The sequence below is a fragment of the Wyeomyia smithii genome, chromosome 3, assembly GCF_029784165.1.
Source record: "Wyeomyia smithii strain HCP4-BCI-WySm-NY-G18 chromosome 3, ASM2978416v1, whole genome shotgun sequence".
NCBI classification, from domain to species: domain Eukaryota; kingdom Metazoa; phylum Arthropoda; class Insecta; order Diptera; family Culicidae; genus Wyeomyia; species Wyeomyia smithii.
The window spans coordinates 10,468,195-10,481,788 of NC_073696.1; the positions used below are offsets into that span (position 1 = coordinate 10,468,195).

At 40.1% G+C, this 13,594-nt stretch overlaps 3 protein-coding genes across 3 annotated transcripts in view; 1 reads left to right on the top strand and 2 right to left on the bottom strand.

The window, feature by feature from the left end:
* Positions 1 to 838: 838 nt before the first annotated feature.
* LOC129726612 (uncharacterized) lies at positions 839 to 4,339 on the bottom strand. Its single transcript, XM_055683525.1, has 2 exons — positions 2,839 to 4,339; positions 839 to 2,046 (listed from the first exon to the last, which is right to left on the bottom strand). Exons 1-2 carry the CDS (start codon positions 4,337 to 4,339, stop codon positions 839 to 841), a joined length of 2,709 nt encoding a protein of 902 aa, XP_055539500.1.
* A 2,927-nt stretch (positions 4,340 to 7,266) lies between these two features.
* Positions 7,267 to 8,368, top strand: LOC129731019 (trypsin-1-like). Its single transcript, XM_055690723.1, has 3 exons — positions 7,267 to 7,401; positions 7,465 to 7,928; positions 7,986 to 8,368. The coding sequence occupies exons 1-3, from the start codon at positions 7,347 to 7,349 to the stop codon at positions 8,280 to 8,282; spliced, it is 816 nt and encodes a 271-aa protein (XP_055546698.1). The 5' UTR covers positions 7,267 to 7,346; the 3' UTR covers positions 8,283 to 8,368.
* Positions 8,369 to 9,059: 691 nt separating this feature from the next.
* Positions 9,060 to 13,594, bottom strand: part of LOC129731020 (uncharacterized) — a 42,481-nt gene continuing 37,946 nt past the window's right edge. Inside the window, exon 2 of the mRNA XM_055690724.1 lies at positions 9,060 to 10,093. Coding sequence (XP_055546699.1) covers positions 9,326 to 10,093 — 768 coding nt within the window. The 3' untranslated portion in view covers positions 9,060 to 9,325. The remainder of the gene's footprint in view (positions 10,094 to 13,594) is intronic.

Consider the following 13,594-nt stretch of genomic DNA (forward strand, 5'->3'; position numbering starts at 1 on the left):
CGGTATCAATACAGGGTCATCTAATGACAAGGGGTGTGCAACTACCGCAACATCCTCCTCACTATTAAAAAAGTTATCTTAAATCTACATGATAATCTTTAAGCTTAGTTGGTAGACGACTTTCTCTTCTTGGTCGTACGATGGGACTTTTAGCTAATGAAGCACGTTTCTCTTTTGAATAAAAACCATGTTGTGTCGCAGAAGGCATATCGGGGAGCGCAGTCGATGCTGCATCAATCGCAGCAGGTGCTGACTGATTCGACGCATGACAGTCATTCGCGAAAAATGTATCATTCGGAACAGGCGTATCAGAAATAGTTTCTTGCTAAGACGACTTCGTTGAAATACTATAATTTGGAATTGTGGTAGGATCTTTGCAGGGTTTAATGTGGGACAAGCTACGGCGATAAACTGCACCATTTACCTCCACCTGGAAAGAATGTTCACTTAAGCGATTCGACACAGTGCCACGAGACCATTCTTTTGAAATTTCTTGATTTAACTGCACATATACTGGCGATCCAACTTGAAGATCAGGTAGATGTTTACTTGAGTTGTCGTAGCGAACTTTAATTTTCTTCCGGTTTGCCTCGATAGAATTCGGAACACCTTCGACAACCTTTGGGAATAGATTTTTCGCCGATGTCGGTATACCGCACTTCGTGGATCTCGAAAATAAACGGGCCGCTGGACTGGAACCTATTTTATTGGGTATATTCCGCCAATGCAAAAGAGCATACCAAAAATCTATTCCCGACTCTTCTGACTTTTTCAGTAAACGTTTAGCGATCTTCACGGTTGCCTCCGCTTTCCCGTTAGATTGCTGGTGATGAGGAGATTATGTAGTGTGCTGAAAATCCCATTCGATGGCGAATTCTTCCATCTTTCGGCAAACGAAGTTCGTACCGTTATCTGTTAGTATAATTTGTGGCTTACCGTGACGGGCGAAGTTCTCCTTGCAGGCGGCTATAACTGATTCAAGTTTCAAATCTTTCAAGATATTAACTTCAAAGTAATCCGAGTAATGGTCAACTGTCACAAGAAATGCTCTCTTAGTTCCTTGGTAATCAGAGAAAAACACATCCATGGAAACAAATTGAAAAGGGTACACTGGAATGCCGTGAGTCATCATAGGCGGATTGGACTGAGATGCAGCAAATTTAGCACATGTTGCACACGACTGGATAGCTTCTTTTATCTGAGCACTCATTCCTGGCCAAAAGACATTCGCTCGAGCCAGCTTCAACGTAGCTTCAATTCCGTTATGACTTGCGTGACAAATATCAATGAGCTTCCTGCGCAAAGGTTGCGGTACCAGGATTCTATCGTTCCGGAAAATAAGTCCGTCTTGGGTGGACAGCTCTTGCGAGTTACGAAAATAAATCTTCACACTATCGGGCACTTGGTCAGCCGTTGTTGGCCAACCATTCAGGATGTATTCGATGATGAGCTGCATCGTCGAGTCTTTTGCTGTTGCTTGCATTATTTCGCTTAAGCGAGTATCCGAAATACTTAGGCAATTACTCAGCTTGACATTTCCCAAATCCTCGAAGACCTTGTATATGTTGCTCTTCTTATATGCGTCTACAGTAATATCGTCGTGAAGCGGGGCCCTCGATAGAGCATCGGCAACCACATTATCTTTGCCAGTCACATATTCCAACGTTAATGTATACCGCTGGAGATTCAACAGCATGTGCTGAAGTCGACGCGGGGCTGATAACAGTGGCTTCTGAAAAATGTTTATGAGTGGCCGATGATCCGTCTTAATAGTGACTTTAGGATTTCCCACAACCAATTGATCGAAACGGATGCAAGCAAACAAAATGGCCAGTAGTTCTTTCTCTATTTGAGCATACGATTTCTCTGTGGCAGTTAACGTTCGGGAAGCGTATCCAATAACTCCATCCTGTTGATATACGGCAGCTCCTAAACCGAAGCAACTCGCGTCACATTCGATGGTTATCGGCAGGTTCATGTTGTAGTAGCGTAGTGTTCCAATATCCGATACCAACTCTTTCACGCTTTTAAATTCTCCTTCCTCAACTGCAGTCCATTGCCAGCTAACGGAATTAGATATCAGTTTCCGCATGTTTGTAATATGCATGCTAAGATTCGGGATAAAACGGCTCAAATAATTTATCATACCGATAAAGCGATGAACTTCTTTTCGATTTAAAGGAGTAGGAAAGTTTCGAATAGTTGAGATCTTGCTTTCATCAGGCTTTAAACCTTGGTCAGTAAGCACGTGTCCGTGAAAAGGTACTGAAGTCTGGCATAATTTTAGTTTCGAATGGTTTAGTCTAACATTACGTTGCTCAAGTCTGGACACAAGGTTTCTCAAGTTTTTGTTGTGATCGATCAATGCTTCTACATACGTGTTCCCTTTCCCATACACGAGCAGGTCGTCTGCGATACACTCTACTCCGTCAAGTCCTTGGATTACTTCCAGCAACTTCATTTGGAAAATCTCAGGAGCGGAAGAAATGCCAAATGGAAGCCGTGTCCATCTATACCGTCCATAGGAAGTCCAAAATGTCGTTAGCTTGCTGCTAGGTTCATCCAGAACGACATGCCAAAATCCTTTTTTTGTGTCCACTGTCGAAAACACTTTTGCTTTACCTAGCTCTGGGAGAATTTCGTCAAGAGTTATGAACTGCAAATGGGGTCTCTTGATTGCCTTGTTGAGAGGAACGGGGTCTAGGCAAATTCGGATGCCTTTTGATTGCGCGTTTCCACGCTGAACCAAAACCAAATTGCTAACCCAATCGGTATGTTGTGGTTCTTTTACAATTATTCCATCTTTTTCGAGAGAAAACAATTCTTGTTTTAACTTACCTCGCAAAGCGATAGGTACTCGACGTGGCTGTTGAATTAGTGGAGAAATGCTTTTATCGCATTCTAGTGATACCTTTCCAGCTAGTTTTCCATATCCGACAAAGAGTCCTTTGTGTGCTTCGACAATTTGTTGAGCTTCGATGCGATAAACGTTGAGTAAATTGCTATATGATGTTGACGATTTAGGTTCGCTCAGAGAAACTGCTTTGCAGAATTTAACTAAGCCTAGCACACGTGACACTTTTGCAGATAGTAAGGGACGATGATCTACGTCGACTACTTGTAGCACCAAACTATATTCTTTTCCCATCCGACGACATGGAATCTTAACTTGTCCCAAAACTTTGATGGGATTTCCACCGAAGCTTTGTAGACGGAACTCGGAAGGCAATTGTGGCGGATTTTCGTTCCTAATAAGTTTCGACAAGTAAGCATGACCAATCAGGCTCGTGTTCGCTCCTGTGTCGAGTTCGCATACTACTGATTGCCAAGCACCAGCAAATTTGAGGTCTAACTGAGCTGATACACCTCCTCCTTTGGATGTACTATCGAAAAATTTTCCGATTTCGTATTCGTGATCTGAATCCATCCTCCGATTCATCCTCCGATTCACGGAAGAATCTTCCTCTGACTCGCTTGTTTTCTCGTTGATTTTTTTAACTCGTCGTGGCTTCTGTTTGCGAGACTTTTTATTTATTTTACATACCTTTTCGAAATGGTTTTTACCATTGCACCGATGACAACGTTTTCCAAACGCTGGGCAGACACCTTTTGCAAACTCATGTTGATCACCACAAAACTTACAGCGAGGTAACTTTGTTTTGGCCTTCTGTATCTTTTTAACCTCCGCATCAGCATTCGGCATTCCTAGCTCTAAAGATCGATTGGCTGCTATCTCTTCTGCTCTACACATGTCAACTGCTTTCGAGGAGTCAATATCATATATTGTGAGCATCTTAGTGCGAAGATGGAGCCATTTATCTGCAGTGACTAGTTTGAACGTTATTAGTTCGGTTTCTAATGCACCCAATTTAGCTATTTTAGCTAAAGTCTTGAGACGTGAAACAAAATCATCAATAGTCTCTCTTGAAAGCTGTGCAGCCGAGAAGAAATCTAGTCGATCTATGATTATGTTTCGCTTAGCTACAACCTTTTGTTTGATAGCAAGCAAGGCTGCTTCAAGGTTGGCTTGTTCGTTCGTGGTGAGCTCAAAATTAAAATATTTTTTTCTTGCTGGCTCTCCGAACACCGCCAGGAGAAAACTAACCTTTTGAGGATCATCTGTAGCTGACCACCGGTCTATTCCAATGGCTTTTTCGTAGTCTCTCCAACTCTTTTCAAAAAATTCGAAATTGGCTTCCATATCTCCTTCTAATGCAAGCGGCGATGGCTGAGGTACCGAAACGCTTGCAGTGCATGGCTGGCGACTAGCCGATACGGTAGCGGCTATTGATTGTTGATTCACTGTCGCTGTTATTCCACGGAAAAGCTCTTCAAACATTCTGGTTTGATGATCCAAAAGTTGCTGGAACTGCTGAAAACAAAATGGTCGCGAACTAATTGCGACTTTGCGTTTTCCCACAATCACTATTCCCGTGACGCTTTTTGAAAGTCTCGATTATTTGTTACTTTTTGTTTCGCGATGTCAATGACGCAGAAAACACTATTTTCACAAACAAACTTTACTTTTGAAGTAGAATACTTCTCTCAGGAAGTTCGACTACATAGGGATGTGAAATGAAAATCTAAAACCGAAAAAAGTGAAAAATATGTCCAATTTCAAATGCTAATAAATCGGTTAGTATTCGATGGATTTCCTACGTTCTTGCAGCAATAGATTGGAAAATCTTCTAAGATTCTTCCCAAAAAAAGATATTTGTAATTTTATTATTCACACTATTGTACTATCAAAAATAGTCAAGCCTTGTCAAAACGAAAAACTCGACCTCTGATTGGTCGTTATATGATTGCTTCCCAAGCACGGTCGACAGAATCATATACCTTGCAATTGAAAACATGCTATTTGCCCTATATAAAAGCCTGTTTCGGCCGGAGCCGCTCATAATAGTTCTAAACAGCGGCAACAGTGTAGTGGATACCAGCGATAGCGGAAAGCGGCCATAGCTGTGGCGTAGCAACGGATAGCGAGCGGATTCCAGCAACGATAGCAGCTGGGCCAGCTGATGTAGGGACAGTGGATACCAATGGCAGCGTATAGCGGCCACAACTGTGGCATGGCTATGGATAGCGAACTAGTTGCAGCGGATCTCAGCATCGATAGCGGCTGATGCAGTGCTGCACTTTAGTGAAATGAAGTCTCTATGTGATAGTGGGCACTAGTAAATGCATTCAATGAAAAGTTGACTCATTTTGACAACATGTGAGCCGTTTAGTTTTGAGTGTTAAATCAGCTTTTCACTGTTTATTTTATTACAAGGAATACTTTATTCGCACTGTCAGTGATAACGCAAAGATGTGATCGGCATCTTATCCGATACTAAAATGAACAACAAATTGTCCTTTTTAGGATGAAATAAAAATTTGATTGAAGAGTTATTATTTTCTAATGAGTTAATTCACATTTTTAAATTTGTAAAAGTAATAAATTTTACTTCAGCTCCGTGTCTCAAAACGTACTGAATTATCTTTTCCTTCAGTCATGAGCACAACATCCGAAAAAAATTCATCTCAAAATTAAAAAATGGTCAAGCGGTCAAGCCCCAACCATAACAAGCAACTTGCTATATTTTTAAAAATTGTCAATCATTGTTGAAGCGCAAAATTTGATTGATCTGATTAGTCAAAGTATATTTACTAGAAAAAATGACTGACACGCAAGCAGCCGGGTTATCTTTCTTGTAAAAGTATTCTACTTCAAACTTGCGGTCGTGGCTTTGCACACAACCCTCCTGTGATTTTTTACTTCTGACACCATGTTCTATTTGAGTAATACACGCGATATAATTAAACCAAATTCATTTATTGAACCGTCTAGAAGCACGTACTAATAGCGAATGAAATTAAAACAAAGTGTCGGTATCAATACAGGGTCATCTAATGACAAGGGGTGTGCAACTACCGCAACAAAGACGACCATTGTTTTCCAGTAATAACAATACATTTTACTCAATTTTTCTGAATATTACTAATTAAACTTTATAACAAGACAAACGAGCATCATAGAATCAAAGCTAGAGTTTGTACTAATGTTTTCTCAGAGCTTCATTATAATGCAGTTTGAAAAAACATATGAAAAATTTTTCACGGTGGAGAGAAATCGTGAAGAAAAGTTGGGGAAACCACAAGTTTGGGTGGCGAAATTTTTTAAAATAAATCAAATTATTCTTCATAGTTATAGCTGCGCAAGAGATTTGCAAACTACCTTGAATTTTGCAGTTTATGAGTTTAAAGTTTTTGAAGCAAAAATAGTGATATAAGTTGTGGATTCATTCAAAGGAACTCGAAGTTACACTGGGATTGCATTTTGTTTTTATAGCGGTTATATTCCCTTTTAATATATACATTACCAGCGGCTATGTATTAGCTTCTATGTGTGGAGGTTAGTGAAAGGTATAAAAATATAGTTTTTTAAATTCTGTTTTTGTTCATGACACTATGTATGCTACCCACTAAAAACAGAACAGTTCTAGAATAAACGTAAAAGCTATTCAACATGAATAAAAAAGATAGCCAAAAATTTTCAAATAAAAGATCTTAGTTAAAAAAGTTTTAGTAGTTCAAAGAATTAAAGAAATACATATTCTTGCGGCGATCCCATGGAAGATGATTCACCATTTTATATATAGTATATAGTACGGGAAGTGTCAATCATGGGTTCAAAATTACCATAAAACCAACACTTTACTCTTGCTGGTACTAAAAACTCGTCGTCGAATATCGTCATGCCATCACAATTGCGTCACGACTAGCAGCTCAAAACAAGCGCAATCGCAGTAGTAGTTCTCAAATTATTTATCACCTACTTAATGATGGGATTTCCACAAATGTCTCGCACGCGCTCCAAAACGTTCCTTTGGAATCGTTTATTTATCTATTGCAGATTGACCTGAAGTGTTTCAGACAGTGTGTCCACTCAATTGTGTTTCCTTTTCAATTGTTACAAATCAATTGTTACAACATTGACGCCAGCCAGTTATTGCTTTTCTCATTAAGACTTATTTATGATTCTAGTTCAAAAATTTTGAAATAGGACCAATATCACATCTCAAAATCTCCGTTCTAAAAAGTTGGGAAAAACTGCTCTGCTATATCCATAAGCATAATCTTCTTTGTTTGATTAGGAAGGTACGCTCTCACTATTAGGTGGATCAGAACCATTTTACTACTTTCCCTCGTCACTCACTTGACTGCATTGAGTGGGATGATTTTTATGGTTCGATAAAGTTCTAAGATTCCTAGGATGACAATATTGGCATTCTGTTATCACAAACTAGAGTGAGCTCTATAAAAGCTGTAGGTTTCAGCTTAACAAGCTATTCAGTTCAAAAATGTTTCAATTACTGCTTGTAGTGTGCGCAGCGTTCGCTGCTGCCCTAGGAGAAGGTAAATTTTGCAAAGTTTGAGGCTACAACTTACATTTGGATACTATCTTTATCATTTGTCAAGGCGACAACTTCTATCCGGGAGTATTTTCTCGTCCTCACTATGGATCAGTTGTAAGCTCGGATGACAGCGGATATCGAATTGTCGGTGGTTCCCAGATTGACATCGCCCAAGCGCCACACCAGGTATCGCTGCAGTCTCGAGGTGGACACATATGCGGCGGTTCCATCATCGCTAGTAGCTGGGTTTTAACCGCAGCTCACTGCACCGATGGAGCTTCAGTGTCCAACCTTAAGGTGCGAGTCGGTTCCTCGCAGCACGCCTCCGGTGGAACGTTGATAGCTGTCAGCCGAATCGTACAACATACGAAGTACAACTCCCGCACTATCGATTATGATTTCAGTTTGCTTCAGTTGAAGAAAGCGATTAAGTTAGGTAATACTTCTAAAGTAATTAAGCTGCCCGAGCAAAATGAATCGACTGCGGATGGCACTTCATGTGAAGTCACCGGATGGGGGAACACTCAAGTATGCGCGTGTTTAATGGGGGTCAATATTGTGACCTAACTCACTCTTAACTTTCAGAATGTGAACGAATCCCGGCAGAATCTTCGATCGGCCCGTGTACCGGTGGTCAACCAGCAGGACTGTAACAGATCTTACAGTTTGTACGGTGGTGTAACGGATCGTATGATTTGCGCTGGTCTCCAAGAGGGTGGTAAGGACGCTTGTCAAGGAGACTCCGGCGGTCCGCTCGTTGCTAATGGAAAACTCGTGGGAGTTGTTTCGTGGGGTCTTGGTTGCGCTCAGCCAAACTACCCCGGGGTATACTCTCGGGTGGCCGCTGTACGTGATTGGATACGCAGTAATAGTGGAGTTTGAGAGCCAGTTCAATTATATAGTGCAGAACAATTTGTGCTTCAGTTGTTTTGCGATCTAATAAAGTCAACTCGTAAATCCACGCTTAATTGAACGTTTTCAATTGATCAGTACCTAGCATGCAGAAAATAGATTCTTTGGTTAAGTGATTTATCACGTGACAAGCCAAGCCAAGACCTTTCAAAATATACTGCCGATGATGAACTGCGCTAATTATCGATTCTGCCGATTCAATTTCGCTGCAGGATCTCGTGAGGAAGACCATTAACGGTTGAAAGCAACAGCGCATACACGAGATAGGCTCGTTTAGGCACCGAGCGTGCTATTGGGCTATGTGAGGTCTGATTTATAGCCAAAACCCGTGCAACAGGTAGCCCGTTTACAAGTTTGCACCCCACAAGTCGCGGTCGAGAGGTTCTAGTAACGGACGCGTCCGTTGGGAAGGTGAAAGGGTAGGTTATTTATTATGTGTTTTGGTTGCGTTGTGGATAATTTGAAAAGCGTTAAAATGGAATAAATAAATCAGTCTATTCAATAGAACCTTGCCCAAACGGGGCTACCCGCTCCATATTCTGGCATTCTAGTTTTTTTAATTGGCAATGATTTTTAAGTGAATGCTGGTGATTGAGATTTATGTCTTTAGAGATTCTTGATTTGACGATTGTACCAAGCTTTTGTAACGATAATCTTTGGAACAAACACATCGACATCTGGATAGAAACTGGTCATCAATTCTGTTTTTCGTTAATTCACAACATACTGAAAAAATGCGTTTCTAAAAATCCAAAAATGTAGAACAGTTTTATTCGCTAAATAATTATGCTAATACTGCAAATATATACAAAAAGCGTAAAATTTCATCGTTCTAAAGGTGAAACCTGCGTACGGCACTTTACGCCCGTATGGTAACCACAATGTGCTGCAGCTGGTTGCTCCCAAAACAGGATTAGGCCACCTCGCACAACTTCTAACAATATGCAATTTCTGCTAACAACTTCGTCTAGGAACAACCTCCTCTCGCTCTGAATTTTTTTTCCATCTCTTCGTTAGTCGTGATTATGGCCAAAATGAAGCGGTCCTGGTCGGAGCTTTCGGCCCTTGCGGGCTACGATTTCGGACAGTGAATCGCGATGCTGCTGGTGGCTGATGTACCCGAGGGAACCCGATCCGAACACCACTCCGTTGGGACCGTGAATGTATCCGAGCGAACCGGATCCCAGCGCAACTGGGCCGTGGTTTTTCGTCAGCAGCGGGAACCGATTGTTCACTGGCAGACCAAGTCGTGGATTAAAGCCGACGGTAGATGAGAACGGCAGGTTTAGGTGATCGAATAGTGGCGACGGAGGTGGTAGATCAGTGTGGAAATAAGACGGGGACGGTTGCAGTAGACGGTGGCGTTCGGCATCCTCAGGGTGATGCTCTAGAACCGAGTATTGTTTCAGAATGCGGCCATCGGCAATGTAGGTTTCCTCATCGCTAAATCCCAGCTGGTTGCCACCGATGAAATGAAACGGAGCGCCGTAGTTCGAGTAGTCGAAGTAGTTGTTCTTGTAGATATTCAGCAGCGATGGTTTCGGATGGAAGGGTCGCACAGCCGCTGGGATTGGCTTGATCACTTGATTGAGGATTGGAGCGTCCGATGAGTAGACGGTGGCTGGCGGGTGGAAGGTTGTGGGGTGGTAGAATGAGGTGGGCTCCGTTACCGACACAAAGGGATCGGCAAGGTCGTACAGCAAGCGCTTTTGCTTGACACCTTTGGAGAAGGTTTGCCCGTGAATGGCGCACAGCACGACAAGCGTCGAAAGCAGTGGATTCTGGAAGAGAAAAAAACAAACATTTTTGATTAACGAATAAAAAAGAATCAATCTGTTTAATTGTTCAATTAGTTGCCACGTGATTAAAATAGACAATCGATCGTTAATGTTGCCCGACTAGCGAAATGCCAAGAGCAAATATTTTGTAGGACAATTCTTCTGGCAAACATCGAACGATACATTTAACGCTGTCTGGTGGGAGAGCTGTACACCTTAAATCTGATGTTAGATAACATCGAACAACTTCTACTACTCTTGGGGGGGTTACTCAGAGTGGCACAGTTAAGTGGAAGTGAAAAATGTGTGCAGTTTTATCGTGCTGCATGTTACAACATGCGCTAATATTTAAGTTTGAATTGTCCCTTACAAGTAGTTTGTAGCTGCGCAATTTAATAAAATTGCGGGCAAGCAATTAAATCGACCGTTTTTGATCAGGTTGAATGTTTTGAAGGACTAGAGGACTATGAGCGTTATTAGTTTTCTAAGTCATGATTCATTTTTAAGAAAGGCTTATGTAAAACGGTACTGATGATTTGTTTGATCGGTGTGACGTTTTCGGCAAAGTTTATAAAGTACAGATTCATTGAGATTTTTCACATAATCTTCAGATTTGATATTAAAAATGTTTAACAGATTTTTTAGCTTCAAAATACAGATTGAATTGTGGCATCCCTGAATATAATCCGTATCGTGTTGCGGTTTGGAACAAAAAACATTTTCTTCTCTTCGAATCCTGTCGGATGAAAACAAATAGCAGATCTTAATAGTGCACTCTCAGTTACACAACATTTGATTACGCTGTTGCGTGTTGCTGACAGACATGAGAATAGTTGCGTGCGACATTCTACATGGAATGTATTGAAGTTTCTTTAAAATTTTGTGCATAAGAAGAGTTGGGATTCTACCGAATTTCAATTCACACTTATAAATACTACATCACTGAATAGAAATGAAACAAACACTATGCGGCGCAAACTAGTTTTACGGTCAGAGTGCATGCAGATTGAAATAATATTTTATTTTTAATTGCAGCGCAAAATGAGAAAATATCCATTCAATCATTGATTTGTTGTCCTCAAAAGGACAATTGTTGTTCAATTTAAAATCTGATATAATTCTGCTCGCATCTCTGTGTTACCTCGACAGTGCATAGTGTTTTATTCTGTCGTTTCCGTGCGATTAATTAAATAGCGATTCAAATGTTATTTATAGCCATAATGTTTGTTCGGATAAGTTTCAAGATATTCAAAAATGCATCTTCCGCTATAGGAAGCTTAGTTATCAAGCAACCTAAAAGTGAGGTAGCAAAATAACTTTTACATCAGACTGAGTTAGACGCATGGTGTCTTCGGCAAATTTTAGGTAATCTCAAAACAAGAAACTTCGCCGAAGACGTCATGTTTCTATCACTTACATATTACGAGAGGTACTGAAAATCACAATTTTCGTTAGAATTTTTTCTCAGATTTTCCCGAATTTTAAAAACTTCTACAAAGTTGTCAGCCCTCCAAAAATGCAGGATAGCCCAAGATTGTTTAATACTTCTTTCGAAACTCAAAACTTGTTATTTTTAAATATATGTATACAAATATTGGCAAAGAATAGCTTTGAAAAAACAGGCGAAAAGGCTGCTTACATACGAAAGTTTGTACCTTTAATCGAAAGTCTTAAGATAGTTAGTTCATTGTATGGAACTGCCACTTGCGTAAAATTGCGTTGTTTGGAGAAGGTTGAGGTGAAAGTATCCCCAAAAATATTGAAATATGTAAAATAACTTTTGTATTTTAGGAGATAAAATATAACACTGTTCAGCATAAACATGCATTTTTAGATGGTTGATAATTTTGTAGAAGGTTTCAAAATCCGGAAAACTCTGAGAAAAAAGTTATAACGAAAATTGTGATTTTCAGAGCTTCTTTGAAGAAAACTTTATGCAAGAGATCGAAACATGATGTCTTCGGCACAACATGATGTCTTGTTTTGAGATCACCTAAAATTTTGCACCGCGCCCCTATCTCGATCTGGTAAAAAGTGAATTTGGTATCTCACTTTTAGGTGGATTGAACACTAATCTTCCTACATCGAAAGATGCATTTTTGAATATCTTGAAACTTCTCCGCACATACTTCATGGCTATAATCAACATTTGAAACGCCATTAAATTAATGGCACAAAAACGGCAAAATAAAAAACTGTGCAGTGGTGATTAAGTCTGACAACACACTAGAGATGTGCAAATCAGCTCATAAAAGCAGGTCCGAGCACTAGCCCTAGCTATAGCTACCTGGTATTTTGTTGGCAATTTCGGAATTAAATTTCATACAGAATACTATCAAAATTTCTAAAAAATGTAATTTATTTATTTGGTGCAAAAGTTTTCCAATCAATCGGTTCAAATTATGATGGATGAACAATATTTTTTCAACATTGTTTGCTAACAATTTGCTTCTTTTTTTCAGTACTTATTCGACTAACTTTTGTAAAAAAGCACTTCCCTTGTAGAAGACTGACTGAACCACTGCGACCATTGTTTGATCTATTGTGGTAAGGTCGTCTGAAATCGTCCCACATCCCCGAATGCTTGTTTTTTGAATCTAAGGTCTATCAATGTTTCCTGGGATGTCAACTCTGATCCTTCACCTCCGCTGAAACGTTTCTGTAAGCCAGTTATCAATTCTTTTGACGTAGGACTACGTCTAACCGCACTAGATCGAGATACATTCCGCGAATACTAAAACCAAGCTGTAACGTCGGAATGAAAGATTTCAAACGGTTATACTGATGTAACCACATGATGGATCACAATTGTCAATATGTCGTTGGAATGATAAAATGATGGACAATTTTGTGATTCTTCAATTTTCATTATCACTTCATTGTTAAAAAGTGAAAATTGAATAAAAGTTCCAAGGTCGAATTTTCACCAACAATGTACCAATCATATGCAAGCACGCCTGGCACAGACTTCATGAATAGACACCAACTGCCTGCTGAGATATCCTGTATAGCAGTGGCAAAAAAAAAAAAATGACAGAATCTCCCCGTCCCAACAGGTCAATTAATGTTAGCCTTCATGAACCTAGACTATTTTGATGTCTTGAAGGTAAAGCTTTTTCGGCAAGTTTGTAACCATCCCACTATCAGACAGTATTACGTTCTGCTGTTGATATACATGTTAATGTTAATAAAACTGATGTCTTGAAGGAGAATATGATGGCACAGGCAACAGCACTGCACCGAGTAATGTATCAGTGCAGAAAAACTCGAAATTCATTTTTGTGCAGTCAAGCCAAGTGAAAACTATATTGCCAATGTTGACGCACAGTGGGTCGTGGAACACAATCGAATTGCCGTTTGAATTGTCTTCTTCTTTTTCTTGTTTCGTATAGCAGCAAATATCAGAATTCAATATGATTTTTCGGGTGCCGCAAAATACGCTACGCCGCCGGGGACAACAAAATGCGTTGTTTATTTTTGAAATCTACACTCTGCTTTTTTCAG